This window comes from Myotis nattereri, assembly GCF_964212035.1.
Source record: "Myotis nattereri genome assembly, chromosome: 7".
Taxonomy (NCBI): Eukaryota; Metazoa; Chordata; class Mammalia; order Chiroptera; family Vespertilionidae; genus Myotis; species Myotis nattereri.
Window position 1 is genome coordinate 71,800,199 of NC_138082.1, and position 22,088 is coordinate 71,822,286.

The 22,088-nt window shown below is 34.5% G+C and overlaps 1 protein-coding gene across 2 annotated transcripts in view; it reads left to right on the plus strand.

Moving 5' to 3' along the window:
- LRP1B (LDL receptor related protein 1B) overlaps nucleotides 1-22,088 on the plus strand; it is a 1,698,272-nt gene that overhangs the window by 1,508,553 nt on the left and 167,631 nt on the right. For both annotated transcript variants that reach the window (XM_081095916.1, XM_081095917.1), the window contains exons 64-66: nucleotides 2,922-3,038; nucleotides 3,499-3,618; nucleotides 5,107-5,226. In XM_081095916.1, coding sequence (XP_080952042.1) covers nucleotides 2,922-3,038; nucleotides 3,499-3,618; nucleotides 5,107-5,226 — 357 coding nt within the window. The remainder of the gene's footprint in view (nucleotides 1-2,921; nucleotides 3,039-3,498; nucleotides 3,619-5,106; nucleotides 5,227-22,088) is intronic.

Below are 22,088 nucleotides of genomic sequence, written 5' to 3' on the forward strand. Positions count from 1 at the left end.
ACTGGGAGTAACCTTAACTCCTCTGCTAGCAAGCATATGTGTTAAAAGATCAATATGGAGTCTTTTTTCTTTAGACTCAGTGTGGTACATCTTCTTAATCTAAAGATCAATAGAGTCTTCTTTCTTTGGACTCAGTATGGCACATCTTCTTAATTTAAGTTCTGTATTATCCACCTTCTTACCCTACTTATCCTCCATAGGGGAGTCTGCAGCACCCTGGTGGAGTCCTATCTGTCCCGAGTGTGGGGGTTCTCAATGGGGGGGAGGGCGCTTACCTAGGGGAATCCTGTTCCATGGGTTCCCAAAGGTGTGGACGGAGTAGGAGAAGACTATCCACCCTCTTCCTACGGTGGAGTCCTATCCGTCCCGAGTGCAGGGGGGCTTACCTAAGGGTCTCTGTTTGGGCGCCATATGTTGGGGTCCATCCCCAGCAGGTACAGGGGTTCCCACAGGTAGGGATGGAGTCAGCAAAGAAGGAATGACACGGAGGCAGCTTCAGTTGATCAGCATAGCGAGGTTCTCCCTCCAGGATCTACAGCCAATTTCTGTGTTTTATTGTCTTGTTACATCTGTATTTATACCAGTTGGTTTTAATCCTATCAATTTCTATTCCAAAGGTTAGGGCGTTTCTTATCTCCATTCCAGGGAGTAAAGATTATGTAGCTTAAGCGTGATTGTTCCTAGTTAAAGTGATTAACTACCTGCCTGGCACTTAGTTAAGGGGTTTTATTCCCTTCCTAACTTCAGGGAAAAATCCCTATCTGGGGAAACAACCTTTCTCAGAGAGGTGACCTTGGTTAAAACACATAGAACCAAGAAGGGGTGCAAACATATTAAGAACAGTATGCCATATACGCCAGGTCCCTTGAAACATATGCTGTGCAGATGTTTCTTCCCTGCAGCGACTGTGTCAAGCAGCAAGGATGGACCGGCTTCCAGCATCTTATCTTGGTTAAATACCAATACTACACATTCTTACTGGTGGCATTATCTTTGTGATTTTTAAAATATATTTTTACTGACTGTAGAGAGAAAGAGAGAGATAGAAACATTAATGATGAGAATCATTGATTGGCTACCTCTTGAACCCCCCTAGTGGGGATTGAGCAGCAACTCAGGCATGTGCCCTGACAGGAAATCAAATCGAGACCTTCTTCTGGTTCATAGGTCATCGCTCAGCCACGGAGCCACATCAACCAGGTCTCTGTGATCTTTTAACAAATGATCTCTTACTTGGAGTTGATGGGTTAACAACATCGAACATCTGTAGGCATAATTTAATTTCGAGAGTCATGGTGAGGTGGAAATGATGTACATGAGTCTGTGGAGTGTGTAGAATTCATTTTTGAGTATCTATATCATCAACATTGGGGGCTACTAAGAGATACTGACAATACCTATACTTGCACTTTAAAAGACAGGAAAGCTTGATCCCAGTTTCACATACTTGTACACTTACATAATGTTTTTTACATAAATATAGATAGGAGACATGCATCAAAAATTCTCTGGCATCATGCGTTTGTAATTCCATTTCCTCTGAGATTTGAATTCACCATGGGTCATACTAGAGGCAAATTTAAAAGTCAGTGAGGCTTCCCAGTTCTTTCCCAGACATAGAAGCAGGAATTTACCTCATTCTTATGGGAGGGTTTTTTAGTAGCAAAGGGATATTACAGGAAACTTTATAGGAAGCAATAGAAAATAGAGGAAATGAACATGTTTAGAGCATGAGAAAATTAAGTATAGCGCAGTTGAAACATTGAGTGTGTTTAATAAATGTTATAGATTGTAGGTACATGACTCAGCATTTTAGAACTCACTTCTATGGAAGTCAGCATGTATTAAGAGTTATTTTTTAAATGTTAAGAAAAGGTTTAATTAGTGTCATAATTATCAACATGTTATTTTCCATAAAAAATTTAAAATATAATTTATCAACATTTGATTGACTGCCTTGAATTAATAAATCGTTATTAGTTTCTATTAATCTCAAAGTCAGTGATTAGTAACATGCATTAGGATCATCAGTCAAAAAAAATGTTTTATTACCAGCAAGATAGTTTGTGAGAAGACTTCAAAGTCAGATCTGGATTTAAATTCTGAGTCTGACACTTGAAACTTTTTTGTCCATGAAGATTAATTTCCTCATTTATAAAAGTGCTTATGATGTTGAGGTGAGAAGTTTATGATGAGATTCAATTAGTTACTGTATGTGAAAGGGCCTCACACAATGCCCGATACTTAGTAGATATTTAATAAATCCTACTTCATTATTATTATTCCTTATGTAAACTCAAAAATATAGCAAATAAAATAAACTATTATCTGGGGTTTATTTACTGTAATAAAATATGTGTTGTACATAAAAATCGTTAGTATTTATAAGACATTGCCTTTTATATTAATAGAATTATAGAAATGAATATAAAGAAATCTGATTTAAAATGTGATACCTATAGGTAGCATTTGCTTTAAGTAGTTCTGGGAAGTATGTTTTGGAGGCGGATATTCCTCTCTTACACACAACAGGTGGCAAAGTGACCAAAGATAAATGATTTTTCAAAATGATATTGGAGTAACTATTTTTTAAAATTACAATAAATTCTATTCTGTCACTAAATTCTCTATCATTTATTTGAAGTAAGGAGGCATTTATGTTTTTAAATCTATACCTTTATATTTATAGGTTGCTAATTGCTTTCTTAACTTTAGTTGAAATGTAATCTTGAAGCAATCTGAGTTGTTCATAGTGTAGCTGTGCATCTGAATCTGATGGCTATAGATGTGAGACATTGCCATTGTGCTCTAGGATATGCTTACTATAATAATAGTATGAACATTTGAGTGTCAGAAAAGCTCTGTTTAGGAAGTCATGAGCTAAGATTGTCCTTCCACAATACCTGTGTTTTCTCCCCCAGCTGAATTTAAATGTCAGCCAGGCCGATTTCAGTGTGGAACGGGGCTCTGTGCTCTGCCTGCTTTCATCTGTGATGGAGAGAATGACTGCGGAGACAATTCTGATGAACTCAACTGTGGTAGGTGATTAATTTTTTAACTAAGGAACATGAATCTAATTCTTAACTGATTATGTCCACACTGACATTTTTATTGTTGATTTGAGAGAGAGAGAGAGAGAGGAGAAATCACTCAATTTGTTGTTCTATTTATTTATGCATTCATTGGTTGATTTTTGTACAGCATATGTGCCCTGACCGGGAAACAAACCCACAACCCTGGCGTATCTGAATGATATCTGGCCAGGGTGTGCCCACACTGATTTAAATGCAGTCAAGAGTTCCGGCACAAATAGTTTTGCTCTTTTTTATCTTTCATTTTTTATTTATTTATTTATTTTTTCAATACTCGGACATTTTTTTTTTATTGCTTAAAGTATTACAAAGGGTATTACATATGTGTCCTTTTTTCCCCCCGCCCTTGACAGTCCCCTGGCCTCCCCTATCCCCCAGTGTCTTATGTCCTCTTTTTATCTTTTAGATACACATGTCTGCCTCTCAGGTCAGTTCAAGTGTACCAAGAATCAGAAATGTATCCCAGTAAACCTCAGATGTAATGGACAAGATGACTGTGGCGATGAGGAAGATGAAAAGGACTGTCGTAAGTCACCTAAGAATGTTCTGTCTTATATTACTTCTGACCTCCAACTGAAATTGGTCTAAAAGTTATTATTATGCATTGTCAATTTACACAATGTTGAAATATATAATAGCAACTGTGCCACATAATTCCATACTGTTATTTATTGGTTATTGGGATGGGTTATTTAATAAGCTCTAAATGAAGAAATTGAAGAAAATTAAAACACGGGTCATCTTTACTTAAAAGCTACTTGGAGATTGTGACAATAATTAAACAAAATTCATTCATTCATATCATTCTTAAGAGAAGCAGCAAAAAAAGCATTATAGGTGATTATGGAATTGTTTCATATATTTATTTTTTTGCTCATAGTAAGTAGGTATAGGTAATTTTCTAATGATTAGTGAATCACATGAAATTAGCTCTATTTTAATTAGAGGTTGCTTCCCCCTACCCCCATAACATATATTTAAACATATGAGAAGAAATAAAATCTGGGCAAAATAACAAGAAAACTATTTGTTAAAAACTGTTAATAAGACCCTATTTAATGTATTGTAACAAACTACTTCAAAGAACAATATTAAAATATTTTCCATTTTGTTCACCTCTTATTTCCATCAACTGCCTAAATTCAAATTACTTTAAGTGGAAGAGAAAACAATTTACATACATGTGCATAGGCAGGCAGGCTGGTGCACAAACACACAAACGCACACACGCACACACACAGAGGCTCTGAAGGATATATAGAGCACCTGTCAGGTTTCAGGATTTCAAGATATGCTGTGAACATTTCTGTCTTGTGGAAGTTTTATTTTATTCCTCTAAAAATCTTATCAGTAAATAATGTGCAGTCATCCAGCAATTTGATTACGATGATGCATTCAGAATAAAGTCAGCCCCAGTTCTCTATGGTTAGCCATTCTAGAAGCTGATCATTAAACTCACTAGGATTTGTGATGTGGTTTACAGTCTAAGTCAGATGTTCACCTCTTCCCTAAAAGACAACACAACTAGAGATTTTGGTAAATTTTGTGCTTTTTATATCTTCATTGACTAGTATCTTTCAATTTTAGTATTTTTTTTATTTATAAAACTGACCATATATAAAATTTAAATTTTATTTATCTGGAAAAAATTATTCTGAAACTCCCTTAATTATTTGCGTATAAAGTTAGTTTTTAAATGTAATCTAATTTAGGTGGGACTGTTTTGAAAACTCTGATTTTTATCAAATACATCACTGGAGAAATACATTTATATTTATTTCTACTGAAAGATATCATGAATACATTATAATTAAGAGTTAAAACTCTTCACCTTCAGAGCCTCATTAATTAAAAGATGATACATTTTCAACTACCTTAAGCATTTCTTTGTCTAATTGCTTTTTATATAGAGTATCCTTTTTTGCTCAATATCTCCACCCCTTACCCAGCCCTGCCCCCACCCCACAACTATACTTGTCCAAAGCTGCATTTTAATAGGTGTTTTCCTCTTAAGCTGAAAACAGCTGTTCTCCAGACTATTTTCAATGTAAAACTACCAAGCATTGCATTTCCAAGCTGTGGGTTTGTGATGAGGATCCGGACTGTGCAGACGCATCAGACGAAGCCAACTGTGGTGAGTGCTGTGTGACTGTGGCTCTTAACTATTGTGTTCATGTCATCATCTGAGATGGCCATAGTGCAATGAATCTGAACACAATTCTGATGAGACTGAAGTCTTACATGGGAAAGTCTGTCTCTGTGTTCTCAGAGTCAACAATCTCAGGTTGACTATTTCGTAAAAAGAAAGGAGCAGTAAAGCAAAAGAGTAAGTATTGCTTAGTATAAGTCAAAACTATTTCTGAAAATATAGATTTTATTTTATTTTTTTTAAATATATTTTATTGATTTTTTACAGAGAAGAAGGGAGAGGGATAGAGAGTTAGACACATCGATGAGAGAGAAACATCGATCAGCTGCCTCCTGCACACTCCCTACTGGGGATGTGCCCGCAACCAAGGTACATGCCCTTGACCGGAATCGAACCTGGGACCCTTGAGTCCGCAGGCTGAAGCTCTATCCACTGAGCCAAACCGATTAGGGCATATTTCTGGAAATATAGATTTTTAAAAAGATAGGATAAAACTATCTTATTTTAGAGGATGTACATGATATTAGCATTTAATAAATAGAAATGACAAAATACTATTTTCATATTGTTCTAGACTTAATTTTTCTGCTTAAATTCATATGATTTTTCATTCATTCAATGAATATTAATTCTTAAATATGATAAAAATACAGGAAAAATAATCAAAGCATTTGTTCTGTTTTAATAGATGATAGTGATCACTTGTTAGTATTTGTTTCTGAAATAGTAATGTTTTCACTTCAAATCATTTATTTTATTTACAACATTTATTCCTTAATTAACATTGCAAAAATGGAGAACATCTTCATTTTGTTTAATATATTTTATCCTATCTTAAAAATGTTGAAAGCTAGAAAGAAGTGAACAATAGTTGTCAGGTGTAATTTATTTCATGAACACTTACTAAATATTTATTTGAGACTATTTTATAGGTGAATACACCAAACTTAGCATTGTTAGGGAAATAAAAAATATCATCTAGCAATTCATTAGAGAAGACAAAGTTTGCCTAAGTTAAAGATAGGACTTTCAGGCTTCTTAGACAAAATTGTGTTAAATTCATTTGCTAGATTTCACATTTGCCAGTTCCCAGTGAAACATTATTTTCATCAGTTGTTCTGCCTGGGAGTTTCTGGTCACCGCCTTACTCACTCCCCAAGTCTCTGGATTCCACTGTTTGTTCTGCCACATCGCACCTCCCTGTGGTTGCATTTCCTGATTTCTTTTCCTATCTCCCTTCACCTTATCTAGAATTCTGTGCCATCTAAGAGAGTCTTGCTTCTAAATTGGTTAAGAATCTTTTGCTTCTTTTGAGCAGTATTGATGTATAAACTGCTGCTTGGCTAATTATTTTTAATTAATGTGTTAGCTGTAATCACACTACCTGGAGGTTGTGAGAGGAACTTGAGCTTCCCACAGTAGCTTTGTACTTTCCACAGCCTGTTTTTCCCAACACTGAACATGCTCAAACCAAAAGATAGAATTGATTAAAGTGTGTTTTTATTTTCCCTTAAATGCCTGGTGAGGGAACTTGAATCAGGCTACTCAAGCTATAGGGATATAAGGATCAGAATTTTTTTAATTAAAGAAAGTGCCTGTTAAATTATAAAGCATTTGAAACTTACCAACTTGTACAGAAAGTTATACAGTAAGCACCATGTACCATTTTAAATAGATGTTAACATTTGGCCTAAGAGATCTCTTTTAAACACCCAAATCCCAGCAATAGCAACTAAAGCCCACCTCTATCCTTCTCCTTCTCTTCCTGAAGCCAGAAGTGGTTATGCAGCATTCACATGTTTTCTGTTTAACTTTTACTCTATTGGTAAGCATTCATTAATATGTACCTAATAGATTATAGCATTCTTAATGTTTACATAAATAGTGTTATATTTTCTATACTAATTTGAAGCATAACATTTTCTGGTATTCTAGTGTATTAATGTGAATAACACATTTTCATATTAAAGGTTATTGCTACATGTTACAATTACTATGGATTCATTAGCAAATAAAGCACGAAACAGTTAATAAAATCTGTCCTATTGACACCATAGAGTCTCAGTTCTCAAGTTGTCACTTTGCATGAGAGTTCATTCAAAGCAAATGTGACAATATTCAGAGTCAGGATTCTGTCAACATTTAGGATAGAAAGCCTGGAATGGGCCTGGGGAGAAAGCTTTAATACTGATGACTATAAATATAATAAAATTATTCATACTATTTTAATTTACTTACATGCAAATTTAGTTATTTGCAGAATTTTTATTACCTTGCACTTAGAATCACATTTAGTATGTGATATTTGTCTTTCTCTGACTGGCTTATTTTGCATAACATAATCATCTCCAGGTCTCTCCATGTTGTCTCACTTATATGTGGATTCTAATGACCAAATAAACTGATGAATAAAATAGAACCAGAGGCATGGAAACATGGAACAGGCTGATGAATCTCAGAGGAAAGGGGGAAGGGAAGAGATTAGATAAAGATCTTATATGCATATAGGCCTTGTCCATGAACACAGACAATAGGGTGGTAAAGGCCTGGGGCAGGGCGGGAACCAGGTGGTGGGGAGCAAGGGGAAAAAACGGGGAGAGGACATCTGTAATACTCTCAATAATAACGATGAAAAAGAATAACATTTAGCAAATGATAGTCCCATGATTTCAAGATAATTCATGGAAGAAAAGTTCTGTGCTCATATATGCAGGAAGCGTGATGTACTACATTCTGTATTTTGGAAAACAGTGCATACGTACACTTATTCAGTGAAGACATTTTCTAACATGTGACATCACAAAATCTGTCTTAGATGCTTGGAGGGTGGGGTTATGTACCTTTATGTTAGCAGGTGGGAAGGAGGATGGGCCGCTATCTGCACCCTCTCTGGGGGTGTGGTGCTCTCTGCTGCCCGATTGATATGATCTGCATCTGTGCTGTAATCTCTGCTGTGGATGCAGGCATCACCCCTCATTGCTGGAGTGTAGGCCATTTTTCAATGTCATTTTTGTACGTGTGAGTATATCTATGTGTGAGTGTGTGAGTGTGTGAGTGTTTGAGTGTGTGTGTATGAAGAGATAAATAAAGAGCCTCTTCTATACTGAAATATTTTGGTTTGAATAAAGCCCTTGAAGGAGAGCCTATCCATAGAATTTGTCCTCTAGCTTCTCTACAAAGAAATGAATGAGCTGCATGTGAATCATTAAACTGTCTAAGTGGAACACATTTAGTCTTCCTGTAACTGTCTTCAGTACCTTTCCGGCATTGACTCTCTCTACCAAGAAGATGTACATTATTTGCTGATGTCATGTTATTTTTTCTCTCTGTCTTAATAATAGAGAAAACTGTGATATTTAAATTTTGTTGCACAAAACTGAAATGGAGTCCACACAATGATTCAGGAGGCAGGCAAACTATTCCAAACTTTGGATTGATCTGTAGCAAAAGCCATAAGAGAAAATAGCTTTTGCCCAGTGAGGTTTATAATTGAGTTTGTCACAAAGAGAAACTACATATTTGTTTTAATAAGAACCAATTTGTGTAGTTGATTTTCTTAAAGAAATAGAGTAAAAAAATTAATAGTCCATGACATTGTTGTTTGAAAAATATTATACTTGCTCCCCTCATCCTTTGCCAACTATATTTAATTCTCTAGAAACAAAAAATAAAATAACACGCACACATACACATATACACACACACACAAGCAAAAACTAGTTGTAGATTTATAGCAGTGTGTGAGAAGAATGAGTGTTATGCACAATATAGTAACAATATGTAAGAAATGTAGAACTTTAACATTTTTCTTTCTTTAGGCTACCATTAGAACAAAAATATTCATGTTTGTTTTAGTTTCTGTTTCTGTTTATATAACATTTGGGTTGGCTATTTCCTTGGAGAATATTCTACCATTTACATTTTCAGGGCTTAGTCTATTTTGCTTAGTACTATGTTTATATGATTATGCTGTATATTAGTAAATGAAAATAAGTAGAGTGACAGTTGGTAATGCTTTTTTTTAAACACCAATATATGGTAATGCATTTATGTATAGAAAATATTATTGTTTATCCATTTAAGAAAACTTATATTTGAGTTTATTAATTAAAATCAGTTGAGGATTCAAGTGGTATCAGATTTTGCTTATGAAAAGACTATACATTATTATCCATTGACATTTCAGGACATTATATAGTAATGAGAATAAAAGACCTTATATAGCATTGTAACTGTGCCATTTATTAGCTTTGTGACCTGTGTACAGAGTACTGATATTGTATAGATGACTATTTTGTTAGCCATACTTATGATTTAGTCAGCCTAGATTCAAAGTCCAGGATGCAGGGTATCTTGGCTAGATTTTTCATGCCATTAGACCACTGTTCATATATGGGTCCTTGTTCATAATTCATGTGGGAAGTAATGTGGGTGGAGAGACAGGTAATGTAGGATTTAGTTTGAGATATGAACTTTGTTATCTCTTTCTAAGTTATAGATGTAAGAGTAAATTATTACTTATTTTATTGTCCTTTGAAATCTCAACCTTACAATTAATATTTATATCTCTTTAATTCAAAAATTTGAGAGATATTATAAAACAAAAGTAGACAGCAGATCTTCCATATGGATCACGTTATCCATATGATTTCAACACTTCCCTTCACTAGGAAGAATGAAAAAAAAAATTGAACAGGGCATAACTTTCTCACCAGCCATTCAATATTATCTAACACCATGTTCGTACTCTGAACTATCCGTAGCGTGATCCACAGCTTACCATCTATGTCATGTGGGCCACACATTTGAAAAATTTCTTCTCCTCTTCAGTATATTAATAAACAAACACAAATATAGTTTTATTTTTGAGATCATGCATTTTCTTCTTCCTGAAGTTTTCCAATGATTATATATGTGTATGTATACACACATACACACATTGGCTGTAGGTACGTCATCCCTGGAGTGTTTTTGGGGAATGAAGCCATTCCTAAGATTCTTACTCTTTGCATTATGCAAGTCATTTAAGGAATTGTAATAGTGCTTTTTAAAAGGGTGTCTGCATTGTTTTACTATTCTAAAGCTCCTCCCAGTATAAATAAAGAGTAAATAATGCTGAAGATATAGCAGTAGAGAAAGTCAATTCTAGAAATATTGTGATCAATTTTTCTTATTAATTTTGTATGAATAAATGATTGGTAAATAGATTAAAGTACAAGTGTTTATTGAGAAGAAACTATTTGTTCATGCTAACATTATTTACTCTTATTATGCTGTCAAAAACTTTGATCATATGGAGTGATCATATGGAGTGTTCCAATTTTGGAAAACTCTTACAATAAGAAAGCATTTTTAAAAATTTTCATGACACTTAGTCATTGATCACTGGGCATGCACTGTCCAGATCTTTTTTTGGAAGATGCAGTTAAGTCTTGGCACTAAATGCTGTATTTGTTGGCACTGAAACAAATGCAAGAAATGAGCATGCTAAAATCTTTAGTTTAGAACAATTAAACTAAAAGTAATTACATGTGCCTCTTTTGACTAAAGGTATGGCTATCCAAGAGCTATCAGTTATTACTTTAAGATTAATACTAATCTTAAATTCCAGAGCTTCTCTCATGTAATTTTATTTTCACAGCTGGAATTTACTACTTCTTGATAGTGCAAAATTACCCATTCACTTGGTTTCATTTTTTGGCTCAATGCTATAACTTAGTAATTTTTAGCATTTTACTGACAGATGGAATGTGTTCACCAATCATGCTGAATTAACACAAATAGCATTTCTAACCACAAAAAGAATGACGAAGCTGAAAATATCAAATCCACTAAGTTCCATGTGGAGTGCATATATGCATATAATGTTCATGGAAGCTGATGAAAAGAGGTCATTAGAGATCATGTGGTTAAAGTAGGGCCACATTTGTCATCTATATACACAAACAAACAAACACACAATGTTTTATATCTAAAGTCCTCTTACTATAAATGAAACCTTTTTTTTTTAATCCTTTCCACTGGAAATTTTGTCTTTGTTTAAGGATTCTCAAATTAATTTTTTTTACATTCTTCTTTAGGCCAAATAATTCCATTTTATTTAATCTCTCTCCATGGGTTCTATTTTTCATTCTGTTAATCTCTCTCCTGAAACCTTCCCAATTTCTATGCTTTGCTTATGAGCTGTGGAACAGATGAAGCATTTTTAGTCAGATAATGTGCTATCCTCTGTTCTCCATTACTATATGCCCACTTTTGTGTTCTGATATTGTGTTTGATTAAAAGCACGTAAAATCAGTGTTCATTCTGTTGATCTCCAATTAGAGAGATTTCATATGCATTCTGCCAGCTTTTCAATGTCATCTATTAATGAACTGGTTTTTATGCTTTTTTAAAGATTCTAATGAAGTCTACTCTCTCCCTTTATATGCCCTCCCCTGACATTTCACCTTTAATGTCCCAGGCATTGAGTCATAATATATTCTTTTGGTCAGATTTTGTTTATCCAGGTCTTAACCACCCTGCGAAAGCTTCAATCAAGTATTAGCATACATATGGAGAAGTTGGCATTTGTGATAATTTTTATAATAACATAGATACATTTAATACAGTTCTAAACAGGGACAGAATTATCCAAATACAGTTACCTTACTCCAATAGAATCTTAACTGTATTATGCCTCTTTAGGTCTACGGGAAGGAGTGTCCAGTTTCTTTATCAAGTGTAGGTGCTTAGATATCAGGTATTTTAAGTTCTTGTATTGTAGTCCTTATGTGGGTGGACAATTTTCAAAGAAACTTTTGTAACTATTTAGAAGTAAAAGTACAGATAAGGAGCTGAATATAGCAGACACTCTATGTTCTCCAGTGTTATAACATTTTAGAAATATGACCCTGTACTCAGGCTATATTATAAAACTTGAAGGTGAGGCCACATCACCAGTAACTTAGGCGTTTTTTCCTTCTTTCACAGGATTTTTTATCACTACCTTACACTCTGTTTTGTTTTGTTGTTGTTGTTTTGTCATTTTCTGCACCATATTTATTGCTCAGAAATGTTTTCTTGCATAACAGTGAAGTGAAATAACTTCAAAATCTGGGCATTTATCTTCTAATGAAAGTAGATTAATGAAATCTGGACATTTATCTACTAATTAAGATAGTAAGAATGGTTGTCCTCTACACAAAAGGAGACACATTGAGAGCCCTGGTACACATGTATTGGAGCCCATGGGTTATTCATAGTCAATGAATCAATGTCTATGGTGAAAGGCCACCAGCCCAACCTGAATGTGCAGTCCTATAACGGCAAGGCCCAGTGCAGTAATGCATCCTCTCAGTGAAGCCGTGGCCCCAATCCCTTAAACACTAGAGGAGAGTGTGGTAAGAGACAGGAGAGTTACGAGTGGATGGGGGCCAGAATCTGAGAGAATGTGGGCATAGGCGAGCTCTCAGCAATGTTCAGGACCAAGGCGGGCTTCGACTTACTGTGGTAAGTGCTAATGGCAGCATCCCCTTGCTGTGCTCTGGTGAGAGTCCATCGCTTCTCTACAGGGGCATTGCCCACTCAGGGCACATTTTTATTAGACATGTCACTGCTCCATGCAGTTGACTTTCTGAAAATAGTCATTATTGAGGTAATTTAAACTGATCAGATATGAACACTAACGATAATAGTATTGTATTTTATTTATTTTATTTTAATTTGCTCTTATTATGTAAGGCTCTGGGCCAGGGTTTTCTTTGTGGAAATAAAAGAAAAAGCTGAAACTAAATCAATGTGATTTAATTATCTCTAGGGATAAAAGCCAAATATTCCAAGTCTTAAAGGTAGAAGTAATGCGGGTTTCCCCAGTTAATTATAAAAGAAGGGTATTGGGGAGTACTTAAGAAAAATATGAGCTATCTTTTTAAGGTTTTAAAAAACTGGACTTTAAATCCCATTGGAAATGGAATTCTCTTTTTATCAATAAACAGATGGCAGCATTGCAAACTTTCTATAAAGGACCAACTTAATTATGTGCTAAGATCACCTGCTGAGGTGGAGATGATAACTGCTTACTGTGGAACAAATAGTTCTACAAATGACAGTAAACTCGCATGGTCCCTGGTATGTGAATGTCTGCCAAGTGAATACAAATAGTTTTAATAAATGCCCTTTTCCTTTAAAAGTATGTCTTAATGGTATATGCAATTTTATTTTAAAATGGTGTCTTCTTGTTTAGATGATTTTAATTTAGAATAAAATTAATACCTTTGGGTCTCCAGCCACATTAGTTAGGGAAATGTGAAATTGTTCAGCTTAATGCCATCCTAGGTGAGTGTTGCATTTTAGCAGGCAACAGCAGACATTCATAGTGATGGATTTCCTATTGGAAACCTCAGCTCAGATCTGTGTCTAAAGGGATTTTCTCTAAAGCTAACATTCCTAAACTTTGGCAGAGAAAGGAAAACCAATGTTAATACCTCTGCAGTGTATAAGAAATTTAAGACTGAAGATAAAGGATTAAGATGGCTTTACTTTTTTTCTTAGGCTTCTATACATAATCTTTGGGATTCAACTCCATATTTGAGGTCCAATATGATGGAATTGTGAGTTATTGTTTGTGTCTGCAAGTGTATTACATTTATCTTTTCTACAGCTAAAATGCAACCAATCTGTCATTATTATACTTTTATAAATAACACATTTAGGGCTTCTTTTAAAACTCATTGTTATTACGGTATTTATCAATTTGTAATGTGTACTTTAAAAGTTCACATTTCCCAATATTCTGTTAAATGTACTCTTTTAAGATATAACATATTTTCAAGATTTTAAATACTTTGCCATTGTTGTATATCATAAGCATGCTTCATAAATGCTTCTGGAAAATAGTCTACTTAATTAAATTTATTCACATGAGTAAATATGTAGATATCACACTAGTAGTATGATAGAATGCAAAGGGCAGCAAAAAAATGTAGCCTCATGATTGACTGACGTGTTATAATATTAAGTGTATGAACCGCCATAAACGTAATGTTCTTAGATGTAAACTAAAGTAGGTTAGAGGATTAAGTCAGATTATATTTTCAAAATGATTTACATCTGACACAAAATAGGTTGTAATTAAATTTTCCTCTCCTCCTGATATTTTTTCTGATACTGTTAGAAATAGGGAGAGGAATACTGTTTAAGTCTAGTATTTTGGGGCTAGATTTGATATATTTACCTGTATCTGGATACACATTTTTCACAATGCATTATATCTTATTCAGTTGCATATGTCTAATTCCATTTTCTAAAAGATGAGCAAAACTCTTTGTGGCAGTATCCAAAGAAAGCGTTCTCTATAAAGCCATTTTAAGTCTAGAACATTGTGAAACGATGCAGAAGTTGGCTAGAACCTAAGCACGTAGACTTGTAAATTGAAGAAACCATTGCAAAACTTTATTTTTTAGTTACATTTTCTTTGTTGATTTATGTGAAGACTTTCCTATGAAGGTCATTCCTGGATGAGACAGAACCCTCTCTTGTGGAGGAACTAATGGCATGTTTGCTTCTCTTGGGTCTATTCTCCTTATATACGTTCATCAGACTTTGGTGCTTGGTTAAAGGGTCATTTTAAAGAAAGGTTTCAGCTTAAGATGTTGGCTAAAGGAGGATGAGGGGTTGGTCACTAAAAATAACAAAGGGTTCCCTAGCCGATTTGGCTCAGTGGGTAGCACATAGGCTCGCGGACTGAAGGGTCCCAGGGTTGATTCCAATCAAGGGCCTGAACCTCGGTTGCAAGCTCAATCCCTAGCCGCTGTCAGAGTGCATGTGAGAGGCAACCAAGCAATGTGTCTCTCTCACATTGATGTTTCTCTCTCTGTGTCTCTCCTGGTCCCTGTCCCTTCCACTCTCTCTAAAAATCAATGGAAAAATATGCTCAGGTGAGAGTTAACAAATAGTAAATAATAATAATAATAATAATAATAATAATAATAATAATAATAGTAGAGGGTAACCAAAAAACAGCAGTAGAGATTTGTGAGATTCTGGATTTTTTCCTAAATTTATTTTTATTGTACCTACAGGTTTCTTCCCAACCCTCGGGTTTGCTTATCTATTATTTGAATTGGGTTTTATTAACATATTAGAGGCCCAATGCATGAAATTCATGCAAGAGTAGGCCTTCCTTCCCCTGGCTGCTGGCACCGGCTTCGCTTTGGCTCCAGGGACCTGGTCTTGCCTCGCAGCCCCAGCTTCCTTTGGAAGGATGTCTGGTCTAATTAGCATATTATGCTTTTATTATTATAGATGTTTAAGTGTAATTAACTTATGTCATATATCTCTGACTAATATAAAAATGATATAAAATCAGAAACTGGGATTAAAAAAAGAGTGTTGGGGGGGTAAGAGATCCATTGAAGGACTTATATGCATGCATATAAGCATAACCAATGGACACAAGACACTGGGGGGCTGGGGTCAGGGCATGTGCCGGGAGGGGTAGGGGAGGCCGGGGGAAAGTCAATGGGGGAAAAAAGAAGATATATGTACTACTATTTGTAATACTTTAAACAAGAAAATAAAATTTAATTTAAAAGAAAGAGGATGATATAATTAAATTTAATGGAGGTCATAAGGTTTGCCGATCAGTTTCCCGTAACAGAGAAAACTTCAAATTGGGTGGCATTGATCTTGCTATTATGGTTGTTATTATTTCCATTTAAGAGGTGATGAAATGAGGGTCAGAAAGGTAAGGTCAACACCCAGGTTATTTAACTGGTAACATGGATTTAAACCATTGTCAGTCCAGCCTCAGGGAAAAACAGTTCTCTACATTCTCATTTCAACTGTACCTAATCACGATTTTGCCATTAACTAGCATTGGGACTTGGAGAAGTCACAAAAGGTTTCTGAGGCTGTTTCCACACTTAAAATTTGAGGCCTAGATATGATTATTTTTCTCCCAGATAGTAAATTCATAATCTATAAATAGCAAGAATGTGTATATAGTTCATATAATAATACCAATAGAGTATATTTATTTTCAGAATTTGTCATATAAATTGTTTCCATTTTCTTAGTGATCCTTTTATGTCCAGTTTGTTGCAATACCTAAAAGAAGAGAAATTATCTAATACAAAGAATGCTATGTAACTGAGAAATATTTAAGTTCAGTGTTAACTAAAACTGTTTCAAATTAATAGTTTATATTAAACTAGTTTATATTAAAATAATGAGTTCAATAAGTATATTTCATATAGATATAGAAATCTTATAGAAATGTATTTCTTTATTATATCAAAATAGTTTTCATCAATATATAAGAATGAAAGTTTGTGCAAATCTCTTTAGTAGAAGGAAATTTAGCCCCCTTTGTTGAATTAGCTATTTTATTCATTAGCATTAGAAAATCTCAGGAGAAAACCTGAGATTCTGTGTTTTCAACCTCAATAGATTTACAGATTTATATAGTGATGAATACATGAATACATTTTATGAATTCATATACCTACCAAGCTCAATGCTTTTCAACTCTATGAGCACCCATCAGTTTGAATAGAGTAAAATCAATTTTTTTTTTTACTTCATTCAGGAAATTTAATTCCAGTTTATCTGTATCTTCTTCCTCCTTCCTTACCATCCCTGTCCTTTCTTAGATCTCACCACTTTAATCTTTCCTCTTAGCTTTCTTTTTCACATTATTCTTTCCTTATTTTCTCCCCAATTCCAGTAAGATCTAACACAGTAAATGTAGTGTGAATTCTAGGTATTTTGTTTTCTTACTTCAACATGGTACCTAGGTGAATGAATTTGGAATTTCTTCTACCATCATTTGAAATCCAATGTGTATTCCCTTTACCAAAAGAAATTTGTTATAGTGAAATGTTGGGGGAAGGAAAGGGCTATTATATTAATCTCCTTTACATTATACATCTTATTTCCTTTTGTGTCTATTAAAATTAATCCTCTATCAATCAACACTGCATTCCAGATTATTGACAATGCTTCCTTCATAATTACATCAGTCCACATTTTAGTTATTCCCTCAAGATTTGTGCGATCTGCAAGTTTGACAACAATGTATTTTATATTCCTATGTAATTTATTAATAAATTAAGATGGGGTATATTTGCATACTATCAGAGTAAACCCTCCAAGTTGCCATCAATATTATCCTTTAGGCCTAGTTTTTCAGCATTTTAGAATTAATTTTGAAACTACTATTCAAAGTCAACTTATTTATCGTCTATTCAAAGACATAATTGAATTTTGGTTTGAAGATAAGCATGCCCAAAAGTTGCATTGATATATCATAGCAAGTATGATTCATTTTGTTGTCTCACCCATTGTCCTGTATAACATTTGATTTTCTATTTCTCCCAGATACTTTTTTTTTTCTTCCAGAGTTCTTCTTAAGGCAATCTATACCAATGTGTAAGTCTTATGTTTAGCATATTCTTTGTAAACTTTGAGGAATATACACATCCATGGCTTAGTTCATTTATTGTATTGGTGGGGTTTTTTCGGCATTTATTTCATAACCTGCTGTCTTTATGATAAATATGATTCCACAGCAGATTCAGTGTTTTCATAGGAGGCAAGCAAGCCTATTAAAAGGTGAATAAAGACATCTGACAGGGAAGTGCACTATTAAGGTTTGTAAAGACATGTGGGAATATAGCCAAGCAAACAATCATGTACTGTAAACAGAATCTTAAAAAAAAAAATCAATACCTTGCTTACTAGGCAGCCAGTAAGGAAATGATAAAATAAAGGCTAATATGATCATTTATTAATAATTTAGCACCTAGTTAACTGTAAGTCCAGTAAGGGGCATGTTCTGTGTTGAGCGTGAGACTATACATATGGACTCTATTTGTTTCCCTCAGCATGTAAAGTATGCCAGATTCTGGAGGGGAAAAACCCACATAGTTCAGAAATAACAAATCTGATCACTGAAAGTTTTATAATATTGTTCATATTTATCTCTGATTATAAATTATACTTACTACATGACTATCATTTCTTTTCCTCTGGTGTAGACCTGTTGCTGCTTCATGGTTTTTTGGTAAAGGCAAAACTACATTTTTCTTTTAAACTTTGGCACAACTTTCGAGACACATACAATTTTATTCATCTCTTAGAGTCCACAGAACTGAGATCTTAGTGTATGATGGCAAAAGAAAGAAGCACTTTGGGGGAATTATTTGTGATACAGTTTTAGAATGGGTGATAGTGCAGATATTGGAGTCAGATGATATGAATTCAAGTCCTGACTCCACAGTTTAAGAGATGTGGGCTTTGGGATAAGTAATTTACTTTAACCTGAGCTTTAGAATTCTCAGCTGTTCAATATACTTTTGCTACAGAGTTGCTAAGAGGATTACATAAATCAGGCTTAGCCTTGAACCTAGCACAGAAAACCCCCACAATAAATATTAGCTGTTATTGTTGTGTATGTTTTTAATTTATTTTTATTGTTGACAGTATTACAGATGTTATTATTGTTTTTAAGCTACAATATAAAAGTCAACCTGTAACAAAAATACAAATACTGCTCATAACAATATTTACTTATGAATCTTTTCAGAGAACCAAAATTTACTGTATCAACTATAATGAAATAAAAATGCCAATGTTATAAAAAATAAAATACAAGTCTATTTGAAATGATAGATCTATGTGTTACTTCTAGTCAATAAATCCAGTAAAAAAAATCAAATCATTGATCTCTAGTGAAATCTGGCCACTAGAGGCATTTCGTTTTGTATGACATACTCAATATTTTTTTCAAAGACAAATGTGGTTTGTTACTACCTATTGTATACTTTATCAGAGTATGTCATCCTGTTCGCTTTGTAAGCATAAACACATAAGCTGAGAACAAAGTAGTAATCCAGAGTATACAGACCAAAGAATCCACTATGGCAGTTACACATTCTGTGTTTCTGTATTGCTGCAGCCCATTTAGTAATTTCCATGGTTACTTTGGCATAGACCTAAATGAGTAAATACCTGAAATCCATTGGTCAGAAAAGGATGAGGCTAAATATATATGCTCTCCTCAGGGGAGGAGAAATAGCAAGAGAAGTTCTACACAAAGCCTTTCCTGCTGGTAGAGCCGGTCCTCACCAATAGAGGTCTTCATGACCTCTCACCACTCATGCTTCCTCGGCTCCAGCCACCCTCATCACCCTGCTGTTCCTTAGACACTCCTGGCCTGTTTAGGTCATGTTTCTCCCTGGGATGCCCTTTCTCTCAGATAATGGCATGATTCAATCCTTTTCTCTTTGTCAACCTTCAAGGCCACTCTCTTAATAGAGCATTTTCAGGTTATATTATTTAAAAGTTCCCCTCTGCACACATTCCCTACCCCCTTCTTTTTTTTTTTAATCACTGTAGCATTTCTTACCCTCTAATAAATAATAATTGTTTTTTATTCTTGCTAATCTTTCAAATCCCCACTTGGCCATTAGCATATAAACTCAATGAAGGTAGAGATTTATGTCTGTTTTGTTCATTGGTATAAGTCCTATAAGCTCAGGACAGTGCCTATTACATGGTCAGCCTTATGCATATTTTTAGAATAAATGATTACATAAATCCTTTGTTAAGTTGGGTTTTCCCAGAATTATCACAAGCACTCACAAAGATATGAGTACAAGCAGTTTACTGGGGAGATGAATCTAGAAACCACTGGTAGGATGGTGGGTAAGTTAACTACAGAAGGAAAAGAAGAATAGAGGGTTCATTACTGTGCAGATTACTGCAAGAAGGGGATCCATTCTACCAGGAAACTTTGGGAGAGTGTAGAAAAAAGGATAGAGCTGACATATATATATATTCAGCAACTCCTGCCAGCCATTGCTTTAGGGCTGCTCTTGGAAAGGGAGGAGCATTAATGACTAGAAAGACATTTCCAGATTGGGGCTAAGCAAAGAGTCACATATGCTTACATTTAAAAGTCATTGGCTCAGCATGGATAAGTATGGTAGATACATAGGATAGGAGATATCATATACTTCAAACCCATATACCAGAGCAAAACTTTGTCTTAAAACTTGGGGTCTAAAGAGTGTAGGACATCTCTATCCTGAACAGCTCAATGTGTTGTCCACTTTGGCTACCACCATACATGTTCAACCAAACCTTTGTATTCAGCTGATATCAGATGTAAATATGCATTAAATTTATTTTTAAACATTTAAAAAGGGAACTGTGAAGACTGTGTCTAAGTACATAAGGGACATGAGGCCATGTTATTATGAGTCCATATATTAGATTATAGTCTAAAACTCATATGCATCAGTCACCATCATCAAGCACAGCTGCTTCCATTTCCTCTAGTTTGCCTCTTTCTTTTCTTTTTCCTTTTCTTTTCTTCTCTTTTCTCTTTTCTTTTCTTTTCTTTTCTTTTCTTTTCTTTTCTTTTCTTTTCTTCTCTTCTCTTCTCTTTTCTCTCTTTTCTTTTCATATATTTTTATTGATTTCAGAGAGGAAGGGAGAGAGAGAAAGATAGAAACATCAATAATGAGAGAGAATCACTGATCCGCTGCCTCCTGCACACCCCCTACTGGGGATCGAGCCCGCAAACCTGGCATGTGCCCTTGACCAGAGTTGAACCTGGGACCCTTCAGTCCACAGGCCGATACTCTATCCACTGAGCAAACTGGCTAGGGCAGCCTCTTTTAATAATTTCTTTAAAGCCTTAAAAACAAAGCCCATGCTATCATCCCTACTTTCTATAATCTTCTCTATTGAAATGATTTTGCATATGAAAATAAAACATGAGTTGACAATAGAGAATTTCGGTTAGCAAAAGTGAAGTCGCCCACTAGACAATGGTGTTGCTTAAACATGCTTTCCTTTCATCCACACTGTCCTCCAGAGAGGAAAAATATTTATTTCAGGCCCTTTTAGCAATATAAACTATAAATTCTCTAAGTTATTTGAGATGTGGAGAAGAAATAAAATAAACCTGCATTCTAGATGCATATTAAATAGTCTTATCTTTGATGGACAACAAAGAAAGAGATCAGCAGGGACACTCCAAACAATTAAGCTACACAGCCAGGGCTAAGGTACTAAATTTTAGATAAAATTGAAACCACAAAATAGAAGTGTTAAAGAAGAAAAAACAATACGTATTTGAATGGTTTGCTATTCAACTTGTTGGCACAATTTTTACTTCAACATTCTTGACTGAATTTATTATGTATTTCCAAAGAATATTAGGTAGATAAATGATTTAGAGCAGTTGCTCAAAAACAGAGATTTTTCTTTGAAAACTATGATTGCTCTTAATGTTCCCACATACATATACAATAGCACACCAAAGATACTCCATTTATTATAATCTATACAGTTAGAATTATTTTTCTACAGAGATGCCTAGCAGCAAAAAATAAGAATAATGTGAAACAACTTTTTTTTTTCAAGTTTTGGAACCTATTTCTCCAAGATTTCAAATAGACATAGTTTAAAATGCAATGATAAGCATAACCATATAACCACATATAAATCCTGATGCTTATGAGAATCTGTCTGACTGCTTGCTCTCTCTCTCTCATACTCTATTCCTAAGGAACTATAGTATGTGATGACTGTCACTAAATAAAAGTTATTTTGAAACAGATATTGACACAATTGTAAAGAACGCATATTTATTGTAAATGTTAATTATATTCCTATTTAAATTGGTAAAAAAATTGAGAACCAAGCTCTAGAGGACTGTTTCATTAAACTAAGGTATATCTACAAGATAAATATTATCTATAATAATAAAAGCATAATCAGCTAATTAGACAAAATGTCCTTCCGGATGGCCTTCCGGATGAAGCCAGGGCTGTGAGGGAAGCCCAGGTCCCAGG